The 16,945-nt window shown below is 41.2% G+C and overlaps 1 protein-coding gene and 1 long non-coding RNA gene across 6 annotated transcripts in view; one reads left to right on the forward strand and one right to left on the reverse strand.

The window, feature by feature from the left end:
* Positions 1–5,293: 5,293 nt before the first annotated feature.
* Positions 5,294–9,027, reverse strand: LOC135451143 (uncharacterized). Its single transcript, XR_010441230.1, has 3 exons — positions 8,900–9,027; positions 5,496–5,610; positions 5,294–5,407 (listed from the first exon to the last, which is right to left on the reverse strand). It is a non-coding gene; the product is annotated as an uncharacterized LOC135451143 (long non-coding RNA).
* Positions 8,914–16,945, forward strand: part of OSBPL9 (oxysterol binding protein like 9) — a 58,570-nt gene continuing 50,538 nt past the window's right edge. For 3 of the 5 annotated variants that reach the window (XR_010441229.1, XM_064720050.1, XM_064720051.1), the window contains exon 1: positions 8,920–9,051. Coding sequence is in view for 2 of the 5 variants with exons in the window: in XM_064720050.1 (XP_064576120.1) it covers positions 8,941–9,051 (111 nt within the window). In the remaining 3 variants the exon portion in view is untranslated. Of the gene's footprint in view, positions 9,052–16,945 lie in introns of all 5 variants that reach the window. The other 2 variants (XM_064720056.1, XM_064720058.1) reach the window with 1 other exon arrangement.

Raw genomic sequence — 16,945 nt, forward strand, 5'->3', positions numbered from 1 at the left:
CAGAACATTACCTATGCTTCACACAGCACCAGCTGACACCACACTGATTCTCCTCTCAAATGTTCAAAGCACTACAGTACTACAGTTCAGGATTTGTGGGTGTAGGAAACTCAAGCTAAAACACACAAAGAAATTGTAAATTAACTCCACAGTCAAGACAAAGGGTGTAAGATTGGTCCACTACCTACAAGAAAAAGAAAATTGCTGCCTCTGTGTTTTAGAAATTCTGTGCAATGAGTAAATGTAATGCAGGGACTGCAGCAATTAAATGTAAGATATCACTGCTGATATGTAGCAGAATAAATTCTCATTCAAATGCATGAACCCAAACAGATGCAATATTTTACAGACAAATGGGTTAATGTTATCAGTATATAAGTGACAGCTGGATATGTGCAGGATTTTGTTTTGTCTAAAAATGACATATATCCAAGCCAAAATCTGAAAGACAGGTAAGACAACAGCTCATTTGCTACTGGTTTTGCTGTATTAAGAAGAGCTGTATCTGTCCTCTATTTGTCAGACTAGAAACAAAAACTAGAGAGTGTAATGCTAATGATACACTCAGATCCTCCTTTTTTGCTTATACATTATGAATAGCAGAGCTTAACAGGGTAGTTACATGCTTTGATCTCTTAAGTCAGTGTCATAAATTTTGTTCTTGATTATGTGCATGTAATTACCTCAACACCAAAGGAACACAAAAGTGTGAACATTTGGGGTGTTTGGCCTGGACTGGAAACACCCAGCTGAACTTGTGCTTTTCTTTGCTGGTAACTTATTTCCAAAGGCTCAAGGCTGCTAATCTCCAAACTATATTGCACATTTCACCAGTAAACTAGAACAAACTATTTATTGTGTATACCCCAAGTAAACACACCACTGGAAGAAATTTCCATGTCCTAAACATTACCAACTTCAGCTTATGCAAATTAAAGTTTCACTGTACACTGCAGACTTTTTTTATTGTTAGACTTCCTTGTAAGTACATTCCTTACAAGCTTATTTTCAAAAACGAATTCTCTTGGGCTATGGAAAGCAAATTATGTAACTCTCCATTTTGTCAGTTGTCCAGAGAATTTGGTTAACTCCAGTAGCACTTAGAGATTTTAATATTAATGTTATTGTAGGATTTTCTTAGAAGTCACATTGCAGATACTGCTGCAATAGTTTATTGGGGCACTGGGAAGTTCACAGACTGAATTTTTGAAACTTGGAAGCAAACAGATGCAACAAGGCCTGGATTTTTTTGGCTCACAAAGTGAGTAACAGAGCTGCCCTGTGTGTGCTGCTGCCCACAAGCTGAGTAGGATTTCCTTTGTTTCAGTCCATGACATCTGGGTGTATTTCAACAGTTCTGAGCAACTTCAGCTTTAGCAAAAATCAGCAAAACTGTTCATGTTGGAGAAGTGGCAAAGTAAGGTCTGACTACAAAAATGTAAAAATTAGGCTACAATATTATTAAAGATCCCACAGAAATACCACTTTTTTAGTGGGAAAAAAACCAACCTTGACAACCCAAAACTCCTTGAAATAATAGTTAAAGAGTCCCTGGATGAAAATAAGTTCCAAATGAAAATAAGGAAAAAATTAATATTAATAACAAAATAATATTTATATTAATAATAAAAATTAGCAGTAATGGTTCAGAAGAAAGGTCTAAACAGCTCAATGTCCTGTCTCCAGCAATGTCAATAGCCAATAGCTATGGAAAATGGTAGGAGTGGAAAATTCCCAAACTTCCAATGATTTACAGTTCAGAAGTCACCTGAGCTGGAGTTAATTCTTGTGAGTGGTTGTTTTACTTTGGACAGCAGCTTGATGTATCCAATAATATACCCAAGGCTTTTGGCTTCACCCTGCCAAGACTGAAACCTCACCAGGGTGTGCCAGGGCTTTCCCTGAGCCTTGAACCTGGGTTTTCTCCCAAGCTGATGGAGCTGCAGGAGGGGCTGCTCTGAACTGAAGCCTCACTTCATCTGCAGATCTGATGGAGCTGCATTCTGCACAAGTCTGAGAGTTCACACATAAATGGAATATTCTCCTGACAGCTCCTGAGAGCTGACACAGTGGCAAAGCACCCATCTGCTTTCTAAATTCTGGTCCAAGTGCACATCATGACTTTAGGGGAGCAATCTGAGTGTATTCTGCCAACTACTTCTTTTTCTTCTACTAAATTGGTTTTCCCTTTCTTTTTTCTTTTCTCATAGAAGAGAGAATTGAGTAGGATGAAAAAAAAATCTGCATTTTTGCTTTCATCAGAACAAGGAGAAAGCAAATCCTTTAAGTAGGCATGAAAAAGGACTTTTTCATTCTCAGATAAGAAGAAAAAATCTCCAGTTTTTGGTAGGATAAACTTTGCTAGTTTTGTCTCTCATTCTTACACAAGAAACAGTAACCCTAAAGGAAAATCTTTTTGGCATCCCAAAATCAGGGCAGTATAAAATGAGGGCTTATACTGTTCAGGGACTCCTCCTACACACAAATCCCTGGGAGTGATGCTAGGACTCAAGAAAAATTATTTTACTTTAAATTCCAGAATAAAATGTAGAGGAGACAGAAACTCATTCTACATTGACACAATGGAAACTTAGTTTTAACAGATACCCCTTTAATACCTCTAGTTATGGAAATCAAATGGGCAATAAAGGCACACATTGTACTTGTGTATTATGATGGATTGCTCAGCTCCAGGTTTCCTTGATTTTACTTTTATCCTTCCTTTCATCACTTATTTAATACCCTAAAAATTACCAGAGTCAGATGCCTGTTATTGACCTGGACAAAAAACCAAACCAAACTAAAAACCCAAAAAATCAAACCAAACCAAACCAAACCAAACCAAACCAAACCAAACCAAACCAAACCCCACACAACAAACAAACAAACACAAAAAGACAAATAGGGGGAGAAAAGATAGGGAAAAAGATATTTTCCCTCCAGATTTTACCATGACTTTGTACCACTGAGTGTGGATACTGCTCATAACAGCCTGAAAATATGCATATATTTTGGAACCTATCTGAATGTATAAACACCAGTTTTAAATACTACCTTTGATATTGCTGTATCTATTAATAATAAATAAATAAATACAGTGTATAAAGAAAAACAAACAGTCATTAATTAAAAATAAACACAGCATTTAATCCTTATGAATAGTGACAATACTTTAAAATACTAATTGATTCTTAGCTTTTCCCTGGCTAAATTTGCTACACATCAAACTCTAAATTTTGTGAGAAGATGATGATGGATGTATTGCATTCTTGCTAAACCAACTATACAGAGCAAGTAACCTTACCTGAACACATTAATAGGGCAAACACCATGAAAAAAGGTGATGGTGAGAAAGCTTTGGGAAAAGAGATTATACTTATTTGCCTCTCTGTAGCAGTGGGCTGCATACCACAGCTGCAGTGAAGGAACCATTCCAGTTGAGCAGCATTCCTCTGTGTCTTTTCAAAGCCTCTGTGGAGGCTAAAGCAGCAATCACTTATTTGTGGTTGAGAAAATGGCAGGGACTTCTGCATTAAATTTTAAATACATTCTGCTCAGAGGATGATAAGATGTTTAAATCAAATGATGAGACATTACCCATCTCAGCAATGCATTAGGGGTATGAAATGGGATTCAGCACGCTGTGAATTCTGAACTCCTGTACTCAGCAAAGAATCACAGACTCACACAACACCACCTTGGAATTACAATATTATCCTCAAGGATACTATGGTCCATTCTTTCTTGGTGAAAGTACAGACTAGACAATACGGCCCAGAACCCTATCAAACTCTGAATTTTAGAGGTGTCCATGGCCTGTTGATCTCAAGAGTAAATTATCATAATTTAAGTTTTATAATAAAATAATACAAAGGTGACAATGAATTGTTCACCAAAATTCATTCCAGCATTTTTCTACTGGCTAGATTGATTTTCAGATTACCAGAGCTCATCCAATATAAATATGGAAAATAGCCTGTATAACTATTTCTTCAGTATAAAGGCTAGGTAATTTAAAAAATTATTTTGTATTAGATTTACACTATGTTTAAGTTACAGAATCTGTTAGAAGGTGCTTTCCCCATTTAATTTTTACTGCTATTAATTTCTCTCAGAACACTGAAGATCTCAAGCGTGATCAGGATATGTGGGAGGAATTCTTTGTCCTCTGAGTAGAGTGAGTGCAGAAGACAATCACATTTCTTAACAGCCAAGCCCCTCACCAAGCCCAGAAATGTACTTCTTGAAGAGATGTTGAGTCCTGAATTGTCAATCTACACTCCTGCAACTCCCAGATAACGTTATGGCAAACTATCATGCAAAACCTGAACTTACTCTTAAGAAACCACACCAAAAATTTAGGTTGTGTTACTGTTTCAAAGCTACTCCAATTTATAATGTCCTTAAAATGTGTTTCTCTGTAGACCTTGTAACAGCTTTTGGCCATTAGGTGAGTCACTGGAGTTGCTTAATTAAGCACCTCCACTCCCTGTTTTTAACACAGAGCAACAACATCTGACAAACTCCTCCCGGGGCTGCCAAGGGTCGGTGCCAGCGAGGTGAGTCAGCTGCGCCTTTGCTGCATCATCCCTCTGACAGACAGCACTGGGGAGGATTAAATAGCTGCACACAGAATGAATCTGACTTTCTGCATCATCTCTAGCTTAAATGCAAGACAGAGTCTTCACCCCTGTCTTAAATGGTACTGCAGTTTGGCTGAACATATTCCATGGGTTTTGGGGAACTGGCTGCAATATTCCAGTGCAGCTCTAAACACACCATGGAAGGATGAGATTCTGAGCTGCAGGAAGGCAGATCTCATGTCCAAAAAGAAAAGCCTCTTCTCTTGTGGACTTCCACCAAACACAGCCATAAGCAATATGCAAAAACAGAACAGGGATTCTGAGACGTGATGACTTGATTCCCATTCAACCTGCTATAATTTGATTTTTTCCAGAATATGCTAATATGGAGTAATTTAGAAGACTCAGAAAGGTCTGCATAACCCTCAATGAAGTTCCTCATCCCTGACCAATTTAATGAATTTATGACAATTCATTAAATCAGAGAAAAACTAGATTAAAATGGACAGAATTGGGAAAATGTATTGCTAATGGCTTTTATTTCATAGCATCATAGAGGAATTGGCAAGAAAGGCCCAAGAGAATTATTTGTTTGCCTCAGAAACCAGCTACTGTCCTCCTTCCACTGTCTTGTTGATTTTTTAATAAACATTTGTACTAAAACCAGTGACAGTATAATAAATCCATTCAGAAAATCTACTTACAATGGCACTTACTGTCATGCTTGATTTAATTGTCCTCTTTGAAGAATGACTGCTTGTAGGGTGAAGGTGATTCTCTCCCATCTATCTTTCTCTCTGTAATCCCCTAAACCAAACATAATTCTGAAGAAATAAAATAAAAATGTTTATGCTCTGACAGTGCTCCTATTCTTAGTGTAGTTGGGATGTACATAGAGGGACTAGAAAATACCTGTAAAGGCCAGAGCTGGAGACTGAGGATGACACAGAATGCTCCATCTTCTACTTGATTGTAGTTTATTACTGCATTTGTTACCCGTAAAAAATAAAATGGAAGGAACATTTCCCTGAAGGTACAAATAAAAGACATTATTTGCTATCAACAAGTGCAAAAAGAATCATCCACTATCAGGCTAAAACATAAATTGTTAATTAGGATGATTACATTATCAGTAGTTGACACAGTGAACTTACAGGACAAGCAATAGAAAATTAAAGTACCAGCACATTTCTGAAGTTGGAAAAGAAACTGAAACAGAATGTTATTTGTTCTCTTCTCAAATGCCTTCCTTATGTTCCTCAGAAGCCCAAGCAATTGCAGCTGTTGGGAGAACCAAAAGCCACTTTCACTGCTGCCAGTCACACTGCCAGACACCCTGAAGGAAACCCACAAGCCACAACTTCATCACTGAGGTTCTTCTGAGTTCAGCCATAACTTCAGCAAAATTACAACAGAAAAGCATTTTCTTCAGAAAGAATCAGACTTCCAGTGTTCTCTTGCTTCCATTGTCTACCCTGGTCCTTCACTGGTATTCACTCTGACCAGCAGTGTCTTCCTTTTGGCTAGAAACCACGAAGATTTAAACTGTAATGGGCAAAAATATAATTTACTGGACATGCTTGGACAAAGAAAAATAACACAGAGGAAATTTTTAAAAGTAGGGTGCAAATTGGGATGTCCTGGAAAACACAGGAAGGACTGGGCACAGCTGAGGTTTCCCCCTACATTCCTGCTGGGACAGTCTGAGTACCCTGGAGGCCACACCATGGTCAGGAAATGTGTGTGTGGCTGGGGCACTGTGGCAGGGTAACAGAACTGAGAGCTCTGGGAGGCAAGAGAATGGGGCTGGACAAGATTTTCAGCTTGTTTTCAACAAAGGCAGCACAAGGTAACAGCTGCTGCCTTCAGCCCAGGTCTGTTACCTCTGCAGGACATTCCTCTCTCAGGTGACAGTGAGTACTGAATGGTACAGAGGGTGACACTCCAGCCTGAGTTGTGTAAAATATGGAGAACATCACAATAAAACTGCCCATAATCACAGAAAATAACAGCTCTTTGTAACTGATCCAGATGGAATTCAGACAAAACATGTTAAAGCAAACCAAATTCTTCCATTAAGAAATTACTCCCTAATTTCTATTTTAAGCCATTTTTAATTCAAAATCATTGATGCTAATGATTTAAAATAAAAAGTGTATAAAAAGACATTATGGCACATTGCTGATTTCAGTTTATTGATTTATTTAAATGAACTAAAATGTTTGCATTGATCTTTCAAAATAAATTGATTAGGCCTCAAGAATCTTTATCAGAAGGATCTGAGTAGTTCATCCTAAACCCTTCAGTAGTGCCCTCATGATCCATGCTCAATAGAGGGGAGTTATCTGACAGGCACAGAATCCTGGCATGAGAGTGCATAAACCTGTATGATCTACCCTGGAGGCTCAAAGACTGTAATTTCAAATTTATTTATTTATTTCACTTTGTGTGGGGCTTTCTGAAAAACAATGATTCTCTGATCTCTGCCAAATTACTTTAAGGGACTATCCACACTACATTTCTAAAAGAAACCTTGAGCTGAATTCCCCCTTTTATACCTGTTAACACCATTTTTCCTGCTCTCAACTTTTAGCTAAAATGAGATATCAAAAATACATGCTTTTTCAGGTGGATACAAGCCTTTGCCACATTTTCCCCCAAAAAGAGTCAAAGAACTGCTAAGATATGCAGTGTAAACTGAAGTTCAGGAAACTCAGCCTCTGGCAAACCAAGGTAAATAAAAAGCTCTTCTGTGGAGAATTTCCTATTGTGGATGCTCTGCCCACACACAGGTTTTTCAGGGTTAAACCAAGAGAGGTTTTGTTCCATGAGTTCTTTGCATTGTTTCAGCTTCTGTTGCATAATAGAGCCAAAGGAGTGATGTGAGATAATAAAGCTCCAGTCCAGCTACAGCTTTAACTGGCAGCACTAGTAATGTTCTGGCACCATCTGATGTTTTTTGTTTTGCTTGCCTGGGTATAATCTCTAGGCAGCCCCGCTTTGTTTAGTCAGTGAAAATAAAGAACAAAAACCGACTACTAAGGTCATATGCAGCTTGGGGGGAAAAAAAAAGTTATCTAAATTAACAAGCCAGATTTCAAAATCAGATTGTGCATTAGGTACCTTAAATTGGTAACCCCATGCATAAATACACCACCAGGTGACTCCAAGGAGTCAATGCTCCAAATTCCCATTGGTGACAAACTAGTGTATGATGTGACATGTGATATGGGGAGACAATTAGAAATCTGGAATATTTCTTATTTCCTAAGATGAAACACACTGCCTTTGTGTGATTCTTTTTCACTAAATGGGTGATTTTCTATTAAATTTTGTTTTATTTAGTATAAAGTTGAAGTGTTGTGAGACACTAAACCTGTTTTAGCCCGACTATAAAGGCATTTAAATAGACAAAGAATAAAAAAGGGCTGTAAGGGGGAAAGGAAAAAAATGTTACTAATGAACACGGTACACTACATGATAAACACAAACCTCATGGTAAAAACACTACTTCTGCTGCTTTATTGTTGTTCCCTAGGAAGGAACATGAGTATCCCTATGGGTCCTTTGAAGTTTTCATGTTAAAGCACAGCTCAAGTTCTGTACTTATGTCAGAGGAGATCGGTGCCAAAACCATGCCTTGTGCTGAACAACAGATTTGCAATTGTCCGTAGCTCCTGGGGAATTCATTCCACATTCTTGGATCAGTCCACAGGAAAGCTGTGTCACATTGAAGCTTTAACTTTTAAAGGTCATCTCGAGTCATGAATGAGTTTTAGACACTGTGGACGTGGAGCGCTTTGAAGAGAAGCCCCCTCAGACTCCATTGTTATGCCCACTTTGGTTTAGAGTTAAGGCACTTAAAAAAGCCGAGAGGCAGAGGGACGAGTACACCAGCTCAAAGCTTCCAAGCGGTGCCAAGTGTTCTAGAGAGGAACTAAAAGATCCCAAAAGTGCTTTAGGGGACAGGTCGACGCCCTGCCGCCCTCACTCACCGCAGGGCCAGCGCGCCGTGCCCTCACGGCACCGCCTCACAGCCCTGCCTCGCTCCTCGCCCTCCGCCTAACCCGGGGCCGTGAGGAGAAGCCGCGGGGACGGAATCCCTCAGGCAGCGCCCTCAATGCCCGTACCCCGAGCTCCCTCTCTCCTGACCCCGGGGCCGCCCCCGCCGGGCGCCGCTCCCCTCACGGCCCCTCCCCGCTGCGCGCGCAAACACCGCCCCCCGGGGCAGAGTGGCCCCGTGGCCCCTCCCCGTCGCTGCGTGCCCCGCCCCTCCCCGCCCGGCGGCCGCCGAGTCTCTCCCCCGCTCCCCTCACCGAACGCGCGGCGTGCGCGGCGGTGCCGGTCCGGTGCTAAGATGGCGTCTATCATGGAGGGCCCGCTGAGCAAATGGACCAATGTGATGAAGGGCTGGCAGTACCGCTGGTTCGTGCTGGACTACAACGCGGGGCTGCTCTCCTACTACACGGTGAGGGGCAGCGGGCGGGCCGGGCGGGCGAGGAGGCGCCGGGGACCGGCTCAGGCGCAGGGTGGGGGCGGGGAGGGGACTCGGGGCGTGCGGGCACCTGGGCGGCCAATGGGGAAAGAGGAGGCGGCGGTAGCGACCAATGGGGGAAGAGGAGGCGGCGGGATCAGCCAATGGGGCGGCGCTGCGGGGAGATGGAGTGGCGGGGGCGAGGGGCGCTGTTGTTGTTGGCGGCGGGCGGCGCCGCTGGCGGGAGCGGCTGCGGGACCCGCCCGGGCTCTCCTGGCGGCTCCGGGGCCGCGCACTCTCCTCGGGCTGCCCCTGTCCCCCTGTCCCGGAGCCCTGCTCGGTGCTGGCCGAGTCCCGCTGCTCCCCGCCCTGTCCAGCGGGAACTCGGTGTGGGGGCTCAGCCCGGCCGGCGGGCGCGGGCGGTGCCGCCGTCCCGCGGCCGTGCGCGCCCCGCGCTTCGTTCCCGCGGCGCTCGGGGCGTTCCGGCCGCGCTTGGCGGGCTCGCTGCCGCCCGGCAGGTGCTTCCCGGAGCCGGGTCGGCTTTCCCGTTTCCGTTCAGGACTTCCCACTTCCCAGCACGATCTTTTTTACTGCTGTGTGTTAACAAACAGTGATGCTTTCCTTAACTTTTTCTTTCCTTTTTTTTTCTTTATAACCCCTCCCAGATCCTGCCTTACTGGCTTGTTCGCCTTCCTTATTCATATTTTTACATAACTTACAAATATTTCAATGGTAGGAATTAATTTTTTTCAAGGATGCACCCTGAAATCTGAAGGCTCACTGGGTGAGCTGCATCCATGCCCCAAAGTTTTCTTCTCATGGAGCAATTAGTGTATCAGGCTGGATAAAACACACACAAATTAAATCTGTAGTAAGTTGGAATAGATTTACAGCAAATAACTTGACACACCACAATGTCTATGAAGCTCTGTTTGTACAGAAGCATTGCATATAAAACTTTTTTCTTTAAATCTGGATTTCCATTGTACTGGGAGAGGCCAGTGGTAAGGCTTCTGCCACAGAACTGTCACACGCTCTCAGTTTTGTTCATGTGGGTTCAAAATCTCACACCTGGGATGTGGATGGAGAAATGGAAGTGCTTTTAAAGTTGCTATTTAGTGGCTCTTCAAATGTCAGCTGCTTGACAGAGATGAATTAGTCAGTGTGGTCAAAGTAGCAGTCCAAGGTGCAAAGTCATTTAATGCTCAGCTACAGAAATAGAAACATTTGCTGATGACTACTGTGTATAATTATAATTCTGGATATTGCATTGACTTTCATCCTATGGTCTTCAGCTGTTTAGTAGAATTATATTATTTAATTTTTTCCTATGACTGGGTACCTCTACATATATGTTACACTTTCATTTTGTATAATTTATTATGTTCTCTGTCAGTATAACAACTTTTAGTTCAAAAATTTAAAAACTCTTTTTTAAACCAGCTATCTTAAAAAGTTCAAGTTGGGTTTAAGGAATAAAATCATGTTCTCTGCTTTATGTGCCTTTGCCAGTGAGAAGTGGCTGGAGTGAACATTTCCTTCAGAATGCTCTTCCCATCCATGAGCTCTTTCATTCTCTTACCTAAGGCTGTAAGGCATAATGTAATGCATGTAATGCATATGCATTTACAAGGTGTTTTACAAAAGCCTTTTACCCAAATTGGGAACTTTCAATCCTACTGAAACCTGCCTGCCACAGGATCTGGGCCTTGGGCACGCCCTGCTCTCCTGTGTGCTGCAGGGCAGCAGGGTCAGCAGGAGCAGCGTTTGAAGGATAACTCAGAGCTTGTCCCAGCTGATCACCCCCCTCTGAAGAACCAATCCTACCCCTGAGAAGGTGATAGGGCACCGTTTGCTTCACCTTAGTGTTGGAGTAGTAACTCCTGACTCGTAGTTGATGAGGCTCGTAAATAAACAGCATTAATTTGAAGCGTTGGCAGGTTTGGGATTTTATTTAAATGGAGCAATGTCCTGTTGGGAAGGAACCTGTGATCAGGTGTACAGGGCTCCCTCTGCACCAGGTTCAGTCTGGAGCAGTGGAGTTGCCTCACTGTGCCTGGGTGAGTGTGGCTGGGCTGCTGGATGTGGCCTCTCCCAGGAATGCAATGCAGGGCTGGGATGGGCTGGGATGGCTCCAGCCCTGCTCTCTGGACACACAGCCTGGAAGCAGTTTTGTTGGTACAGGGGATTGCAGGTACTGATCAGCCCGTGCCTGCCCATTGTCTCTCCAGGCTCCTCAGCCTCAGTAAGTTCTGCAGACAGGAGACACTTTCTCCAGCAGATCCCACAGCCTGTTAACCTTTGGCTGGGCAGCTGTGGAAAACTGCAGGCAAATAACTCCTGATGCAGCTGAACTTTCCATTAGAGCCTGAGCCACAAGCTTCTTCATGGGCGTGCCCTTGCACTCCTGGACTCAGCCCTCCTTGGTAGTTACCTAAAATAGACTGCAGAAAAACACCCTTAATGTGAAATAAACATTCAAACAGAATTAGTGTGAAATAGCACTGCACTCTGGGGGGAAAAGTCTATGCTTTGTCTTTTGGTGGAATGAACAGCTGTTAACCTAAGTATGTTTTGGATACATACACCAGGAGCAAATGATTTCAATGAAATTCCATTTCTGGAATGATTAGAACTTTAAAGGAGAAAATCAAAAGTTTTTGCATCAAGTCAGAGTCAGAAAAAAAAGAAAAAAAATGTAACGGTCACATGTATTTCTGTTTTCATTTGTGTGTTCCATGCTCTGTGCTTGTATTGCAGTGAACAATATTAGTGCTGCTTGAATGTGGCAATGTGAATCTTCTCATGTGCGTTGACAAAAAAGCCTTTTACCTAAATTGCCAAATTGTTGGCTTTTTTTTTTCCACTTCTGTAGTCCAGAAGCTTTTTTCCTCGTTTAGAATTGAAATGTTCATCCTCAAATTTGCTTATCATTACTTTTGTGTAAAGTGACTTACAAATTCTGTATTTTACAGAGTATGATCTGGACTTGTCGTCCAAATATTCTTTTCATGTGGTTTTGCTTAAATAAATGATTGCTGATATCAGTAAATGGCCCCCTTTTTTTTCTTTTTTCAAGCAAAATATGAACTAAATGACAGTGTGCCATTTTTACCATTTTGGATCGGTTTGACCAATGGCTTGACAAATTATTTTTTTCCCCTCAGTATTCTTGCATTTGTGACTCTACTCATGCTTCAGTGCTTTCTCTTAAGGGAATAACTTATATATAAGTTACTGAAGCATTGCGGGTTTGTTGGCTTCACTGAAATATTTAGCAAACAAATCTTGAACTGGCTCATTCCTGCCTTCTGCTGGTGCAGGAGCTATAAAGTTGTTCCATGAGCTGGATTCCAGATGAGAAATAGCTTTGTGCTGGTTTATTTTTTCAGCTGAATTTGTTCTGTTGTTTGTTTTGTGGATGTCAGTGTAGAAACGTGTGTGTTGACATTATGCTGGGAGGAGAACATGAAGACAAAGAAATGGTCAAGGAGGAAGGGGGAGTTGAATGCAATTTGCTTTTTGTTTGTGTTTTCTGGCAGAAGTGCTGTCTTAAATACACATCAGCTATAGCCTTGATAACCCTTGGGAATTCTGTAGAAATAATCCAGTGAACCACTCAAGTTTGAAAATCTGATTTAAATTCTAGCTTTAAGTGTACTCTTTAAATAAATATTTAAATTGTATAATAAATTGAAAGCAGAACTGGCATAGCTGTGCAAACAGTGCTAAAAACAGTGCTAGAAGAAGGTCAGTTCCTTAAAGTATTTTAAAACTTCATGGATATATGACATTTGGTGATATTGAAAGGAGAACTATTCAAAATGTTGCAGGCTTAAAGAACTGCCTTGCACAGTGAATGAAGGCTGCCAGAAAAAATTGTTGTGTATGACAGCTCCATATTGTGTGTTCCTGAAACCAGACTGGGGAGCCTCCCATCATCTTAATGGTTTTTGCACCAGTGAATGCCTGAAGAATGGATTTAAGTGCTATTCTTTTGTTCATCATTCCATCAAACCACTTTTAAAACATTTGCTGGTCGACTGCTTTCAGGAGCAAGAGCTGTGTGAAATCAGTTGTTGGGAAAAGTAATTGTGGCAGTATGAAATTATCTCTCCCCTCATGTTTTTCAAGATTACTACTAGTTAGCAACTTCAAAACTGGTTGTATTGAAGATCTACTTGTGGGTTGTACAACCCAGCTATTGAGGAGGGAGACTCAAATTTTGGAGCAGTTTTATGAATCTTTGGTGGTGAACTGAAAGCAAACCTTGTTGACTTGATTTCAAACCATGCCTCCAAAGCTGCAGTCAGGGCTCAGTGGCCCCATGGCAGAGACTTTCAGTTAAATGCTTCTTTCAAATACAGTTTCTCAATCAGCAGCTGCGTGCAAAAATCCCAAGAAAACAGGAAAAAACCACATCTGCTTTTGCACAAACGTTCCCTCCAAGGTCTCTGTTTTCCATTCTCAGATGAAATGACACTTTTTTCTTATAATAACTTGATCTTGTCACATGCCCTGAAAACAACTCAGTGAGTCTATTAAAAACAGACAAAACTGTAAGTGAACTTGTCATAATAAAAATAAGTCTAAATTTATGGTCACGGGATATAAAATATTGTTGGTTGTCATACAAGGCTAAGTTGAATTTTGTACATAGTTTAAACTTTGTATCACAGGTTTCCTTGCACTGAATAAATTGTTAAAGGATTATTACTGAAGTAGTTGACTCCTCTTTAGCAGTTAAATTTCAGCTCCAGGCAGTTTAGTCTGTAGCTGTGCATTTTTGGGGAAGAGGCTGAATGGAGAGTTCCAGGACTGGGCTGTACCTTTTACACCTTGGTGCGGTTAAAGCCTCACATGAATTAATTTCTCATAGGATTCTTTAAAGCAGTGTAATGCTTTTCCATGCCAGGCCCTATAAAATATTGCCATACCTATTCACATAATCGTGGTATGTGGTGGGGTTAGATGAGCCCCAGTGGCACCTCAGCTATTGCTGCAGTTTTATCTCCTGTTTTATGACTGCACCCACAAAAGTCCCAGTGTTGGCTGTACAAACAACCAGGCTGTGAGATGCTGTCCCTGAGCTCAGGGAGCTTCTCTGAGATTGGGGTGTGCCTTGGAAGGAGGCTGGGAACAGCCTGTAAAATCTTTAAATTGTTGAGGTCTGTTTCTGCTTTAAAAATGAACGTTGCCTTAGGATTTGATGAGAAAAAATGACTGTTATGGAAAGTGATCCAAATTTAAGCTTCTCTTGTAGATGTAGATAAATTGCAAAGATTACTGTTTATAGATACAGCTTGTTCCAGGTTCTTCGTCCTTAACAGGAAATAAATGTCCCAAGCGGTTTTGCTCATCTGTGTGCTTGTGTTAGGGATTTCCATGACAGCACTGAGTCAGAAATGCACCTCTTCAAGTTCTGCCCTTCTGTGCAAGCAGAACTCGTGCCTGAGAACTTTGGGAGGCAAAGAGCAGCTGGGTTTTATTGGAAACCTTAAACTTTGCATGCCACAGCTACAACTCAAATGAAATAGTAGCACTTCTAAAGATGAAGGAGGGCTGGGCGTCTTTCAGGCTTGGGTTAGGATTCTAATTTTGTTTTGTTTTCTTTAAATAGGCCGAATAATTAATTGCTCTTCAGAATTCATAGGTTACCTCAAATGCCTTTTGTTAGATCAGTTCTATATGTGATCAACTTTGCTGTGTGGATGTTAAAGAGGAACCAATAAAGGCCACATCTTTTTGGGAGATACCTAAATTCTCCCTGCAGTAATACTCTATAGCTTTATTCATTTTTACAAATTTTTATTTGAGTTTCAGCTGAAGTTTATCTCATATTGCTGTCCGCTTATAACCTGTTCAAGTCCTTTATCATCACAATCAGTACAGTGTGTATTGAAAGCTTATGGGAAATGTAATTTTGTCTGGTTATAAAACTGAGCGCTGAAAAAGATAGCTGCATATTAAAATTTTAAATATAAAAGGAAAGTAAAATGTGGGGGTTTTTTATTAGCCATTTAGAGATGCCTTTCTGCTGTATGAGTTTTTATTCAGTGAAATGGAACCATTCCTCAAAGCAGTTATAGGATGGCTTTATTTTTAATAGGATATATTGGGTAACCTAATTTTAATCAAAGAATAATAAAGGGAAGCTGAGAGTATTTGAATTGTATTTTTATAAAATTTTAGCTGGGGAGGGAGCAAAATCTAAAATGCCAGCTGAATTGTGTTTGAAAGTGCTGTCCTGCAGCAGCAGAGGAAGGTTTGCTGTGTGCAGTGAGAGAATCCAGCAGTGTGAGTGATGGCAGCTGCCTGCTCTGGAGCTCAGGGAATTCAGATACTGGAATCCTGGGTGTTTTATTGCACTTAGGTAGGATGAATTCCATTTAGTGCTTTCATATTTGATATTAACTAAGTAAAGCTCTGCCAGAACATGGTGAAATTATGGGTATACAGGCCCACACTCTGACCTGTTGTTTATCTTGTGATTCTTTTTTCAGACTAAAAACATTATAAAGTTTAAACTTAATTTCCATCCCATTAAAAGAAAGACAAGAAAAAGGGAGGCTTCTACTGTATCTTCTGCAGCTGAGTTGGTGGTCAGTGGAAATGGGGGTTGTTGGGGTTCTGCTCTCCCTTGCACTGGGAGGAGCCCCCAAATTCCCTGCATGTCCCTGGGAGGTATAAACCCTTCCAAACCCAATCTGTTCTGCTGCCTTTGCTTTTTTCTGCTCTGGTTCTGTGCAGGGAGCTGGGAGGGCTTTGCCTGGCTCGTGGGATCCCGGTCAGAGCTGGTCAGGTCCCTGCAGCCTCAGTCCAGATATTTTCTTTCCTGCTTAGATTATGCCAATATTTCTTCCAGAAACCACCAGAGGGAGTGATAAGCTCTCAGAAGCGTCCTCCCATTTTAGGAGAACTCTCAAGGCAGTGAATATAAAAAGTAAAAGTGTACTCTAGTGAGCTATGTTTCAAATAGACACAATTTCTCATAGGAAATTGTTGGAGAAACTTTGTAAATAGATCCTCTCTTGGGTTTGAGGTTAAAAAAAAGAGACCAAAACAAAACAATGTTCCAAAAAGTCTTCCCTATGTACTTGTTGTCTAAAAAGAAATTATATATCCGTAGAATACATTATGGAGACACTACTGGTCTTGCATTTCACTTTGACCAGCTAACATGTGCTGATGTAAAAACAAGCAGATTAATTCTGATGGCTTCTAACACTCAGAAGACAGCCCTGATAAATTGGAGCCTGAATTGAATGAGAGGTCAGTTAAAACATTATTTGAAGCCCCAAGTGCTGTACCTGCACATTGTCTTTAGTGAATAGGACTTGCTAGGACCTCTTCATTCTTTCCTCCTAGCTATATCCAAAACATGTTTCAGATAAAGTATAATTAGTGACTCTTAAGACTGATACTTCTTGTCCTGTCCTTTTTTTCCCATTAATGTCAGCAAGATTTTATTGTCTAATTGCTTCAGTGAAGATAGGTGTGGTGGTAATAGCATCAATATATTGTCTTGATGGAATTATTGATACACTGCTGAAAGGAGTGGGTATTTCAGAAGATGACAGCAAGAGAATCTCATCATGAGATTCCAGTGATAATAGTTGTTTTCCTGACTTGAAAGAATGCAGTTTGAATATTTGGATGGCAAGAGAGAAGGGGTTTTATTAGACAAGACTGCCTTTCAGATAAGGCTACAGTAGCAAGGAATTTATCATTTAAAAAACAGGAAGCATGTGTGTGGGTAGTCAAAAAACAGCCCTTAGCAGAAAACTGAGTATTCAGGATGATCTCACTATTTTCTTTTTCACCTTAAATAATTTGTTTGTGCTACTTAGGCTTGCCACTATTGCCCAAAGGCAATGGTTACTGTCAG

This window comes from Zonotrichia leucophrys, chromosome 8 (genome assembly GCF_028769735.1).
Source record: "Zonotrichia leucophrys gambelii isolate GWCS_2022_RI chromosome 8, RI_Zleu_2.0, whole genome shotgun sequence".
NCBI classification, from domain to species: domain Eukaryota; kingdom Metazoa; phylum Chordata; class Aves; order Passeriformes; family Passerellidae; genus Zonotrichia; species Zonotrichia leucophrys.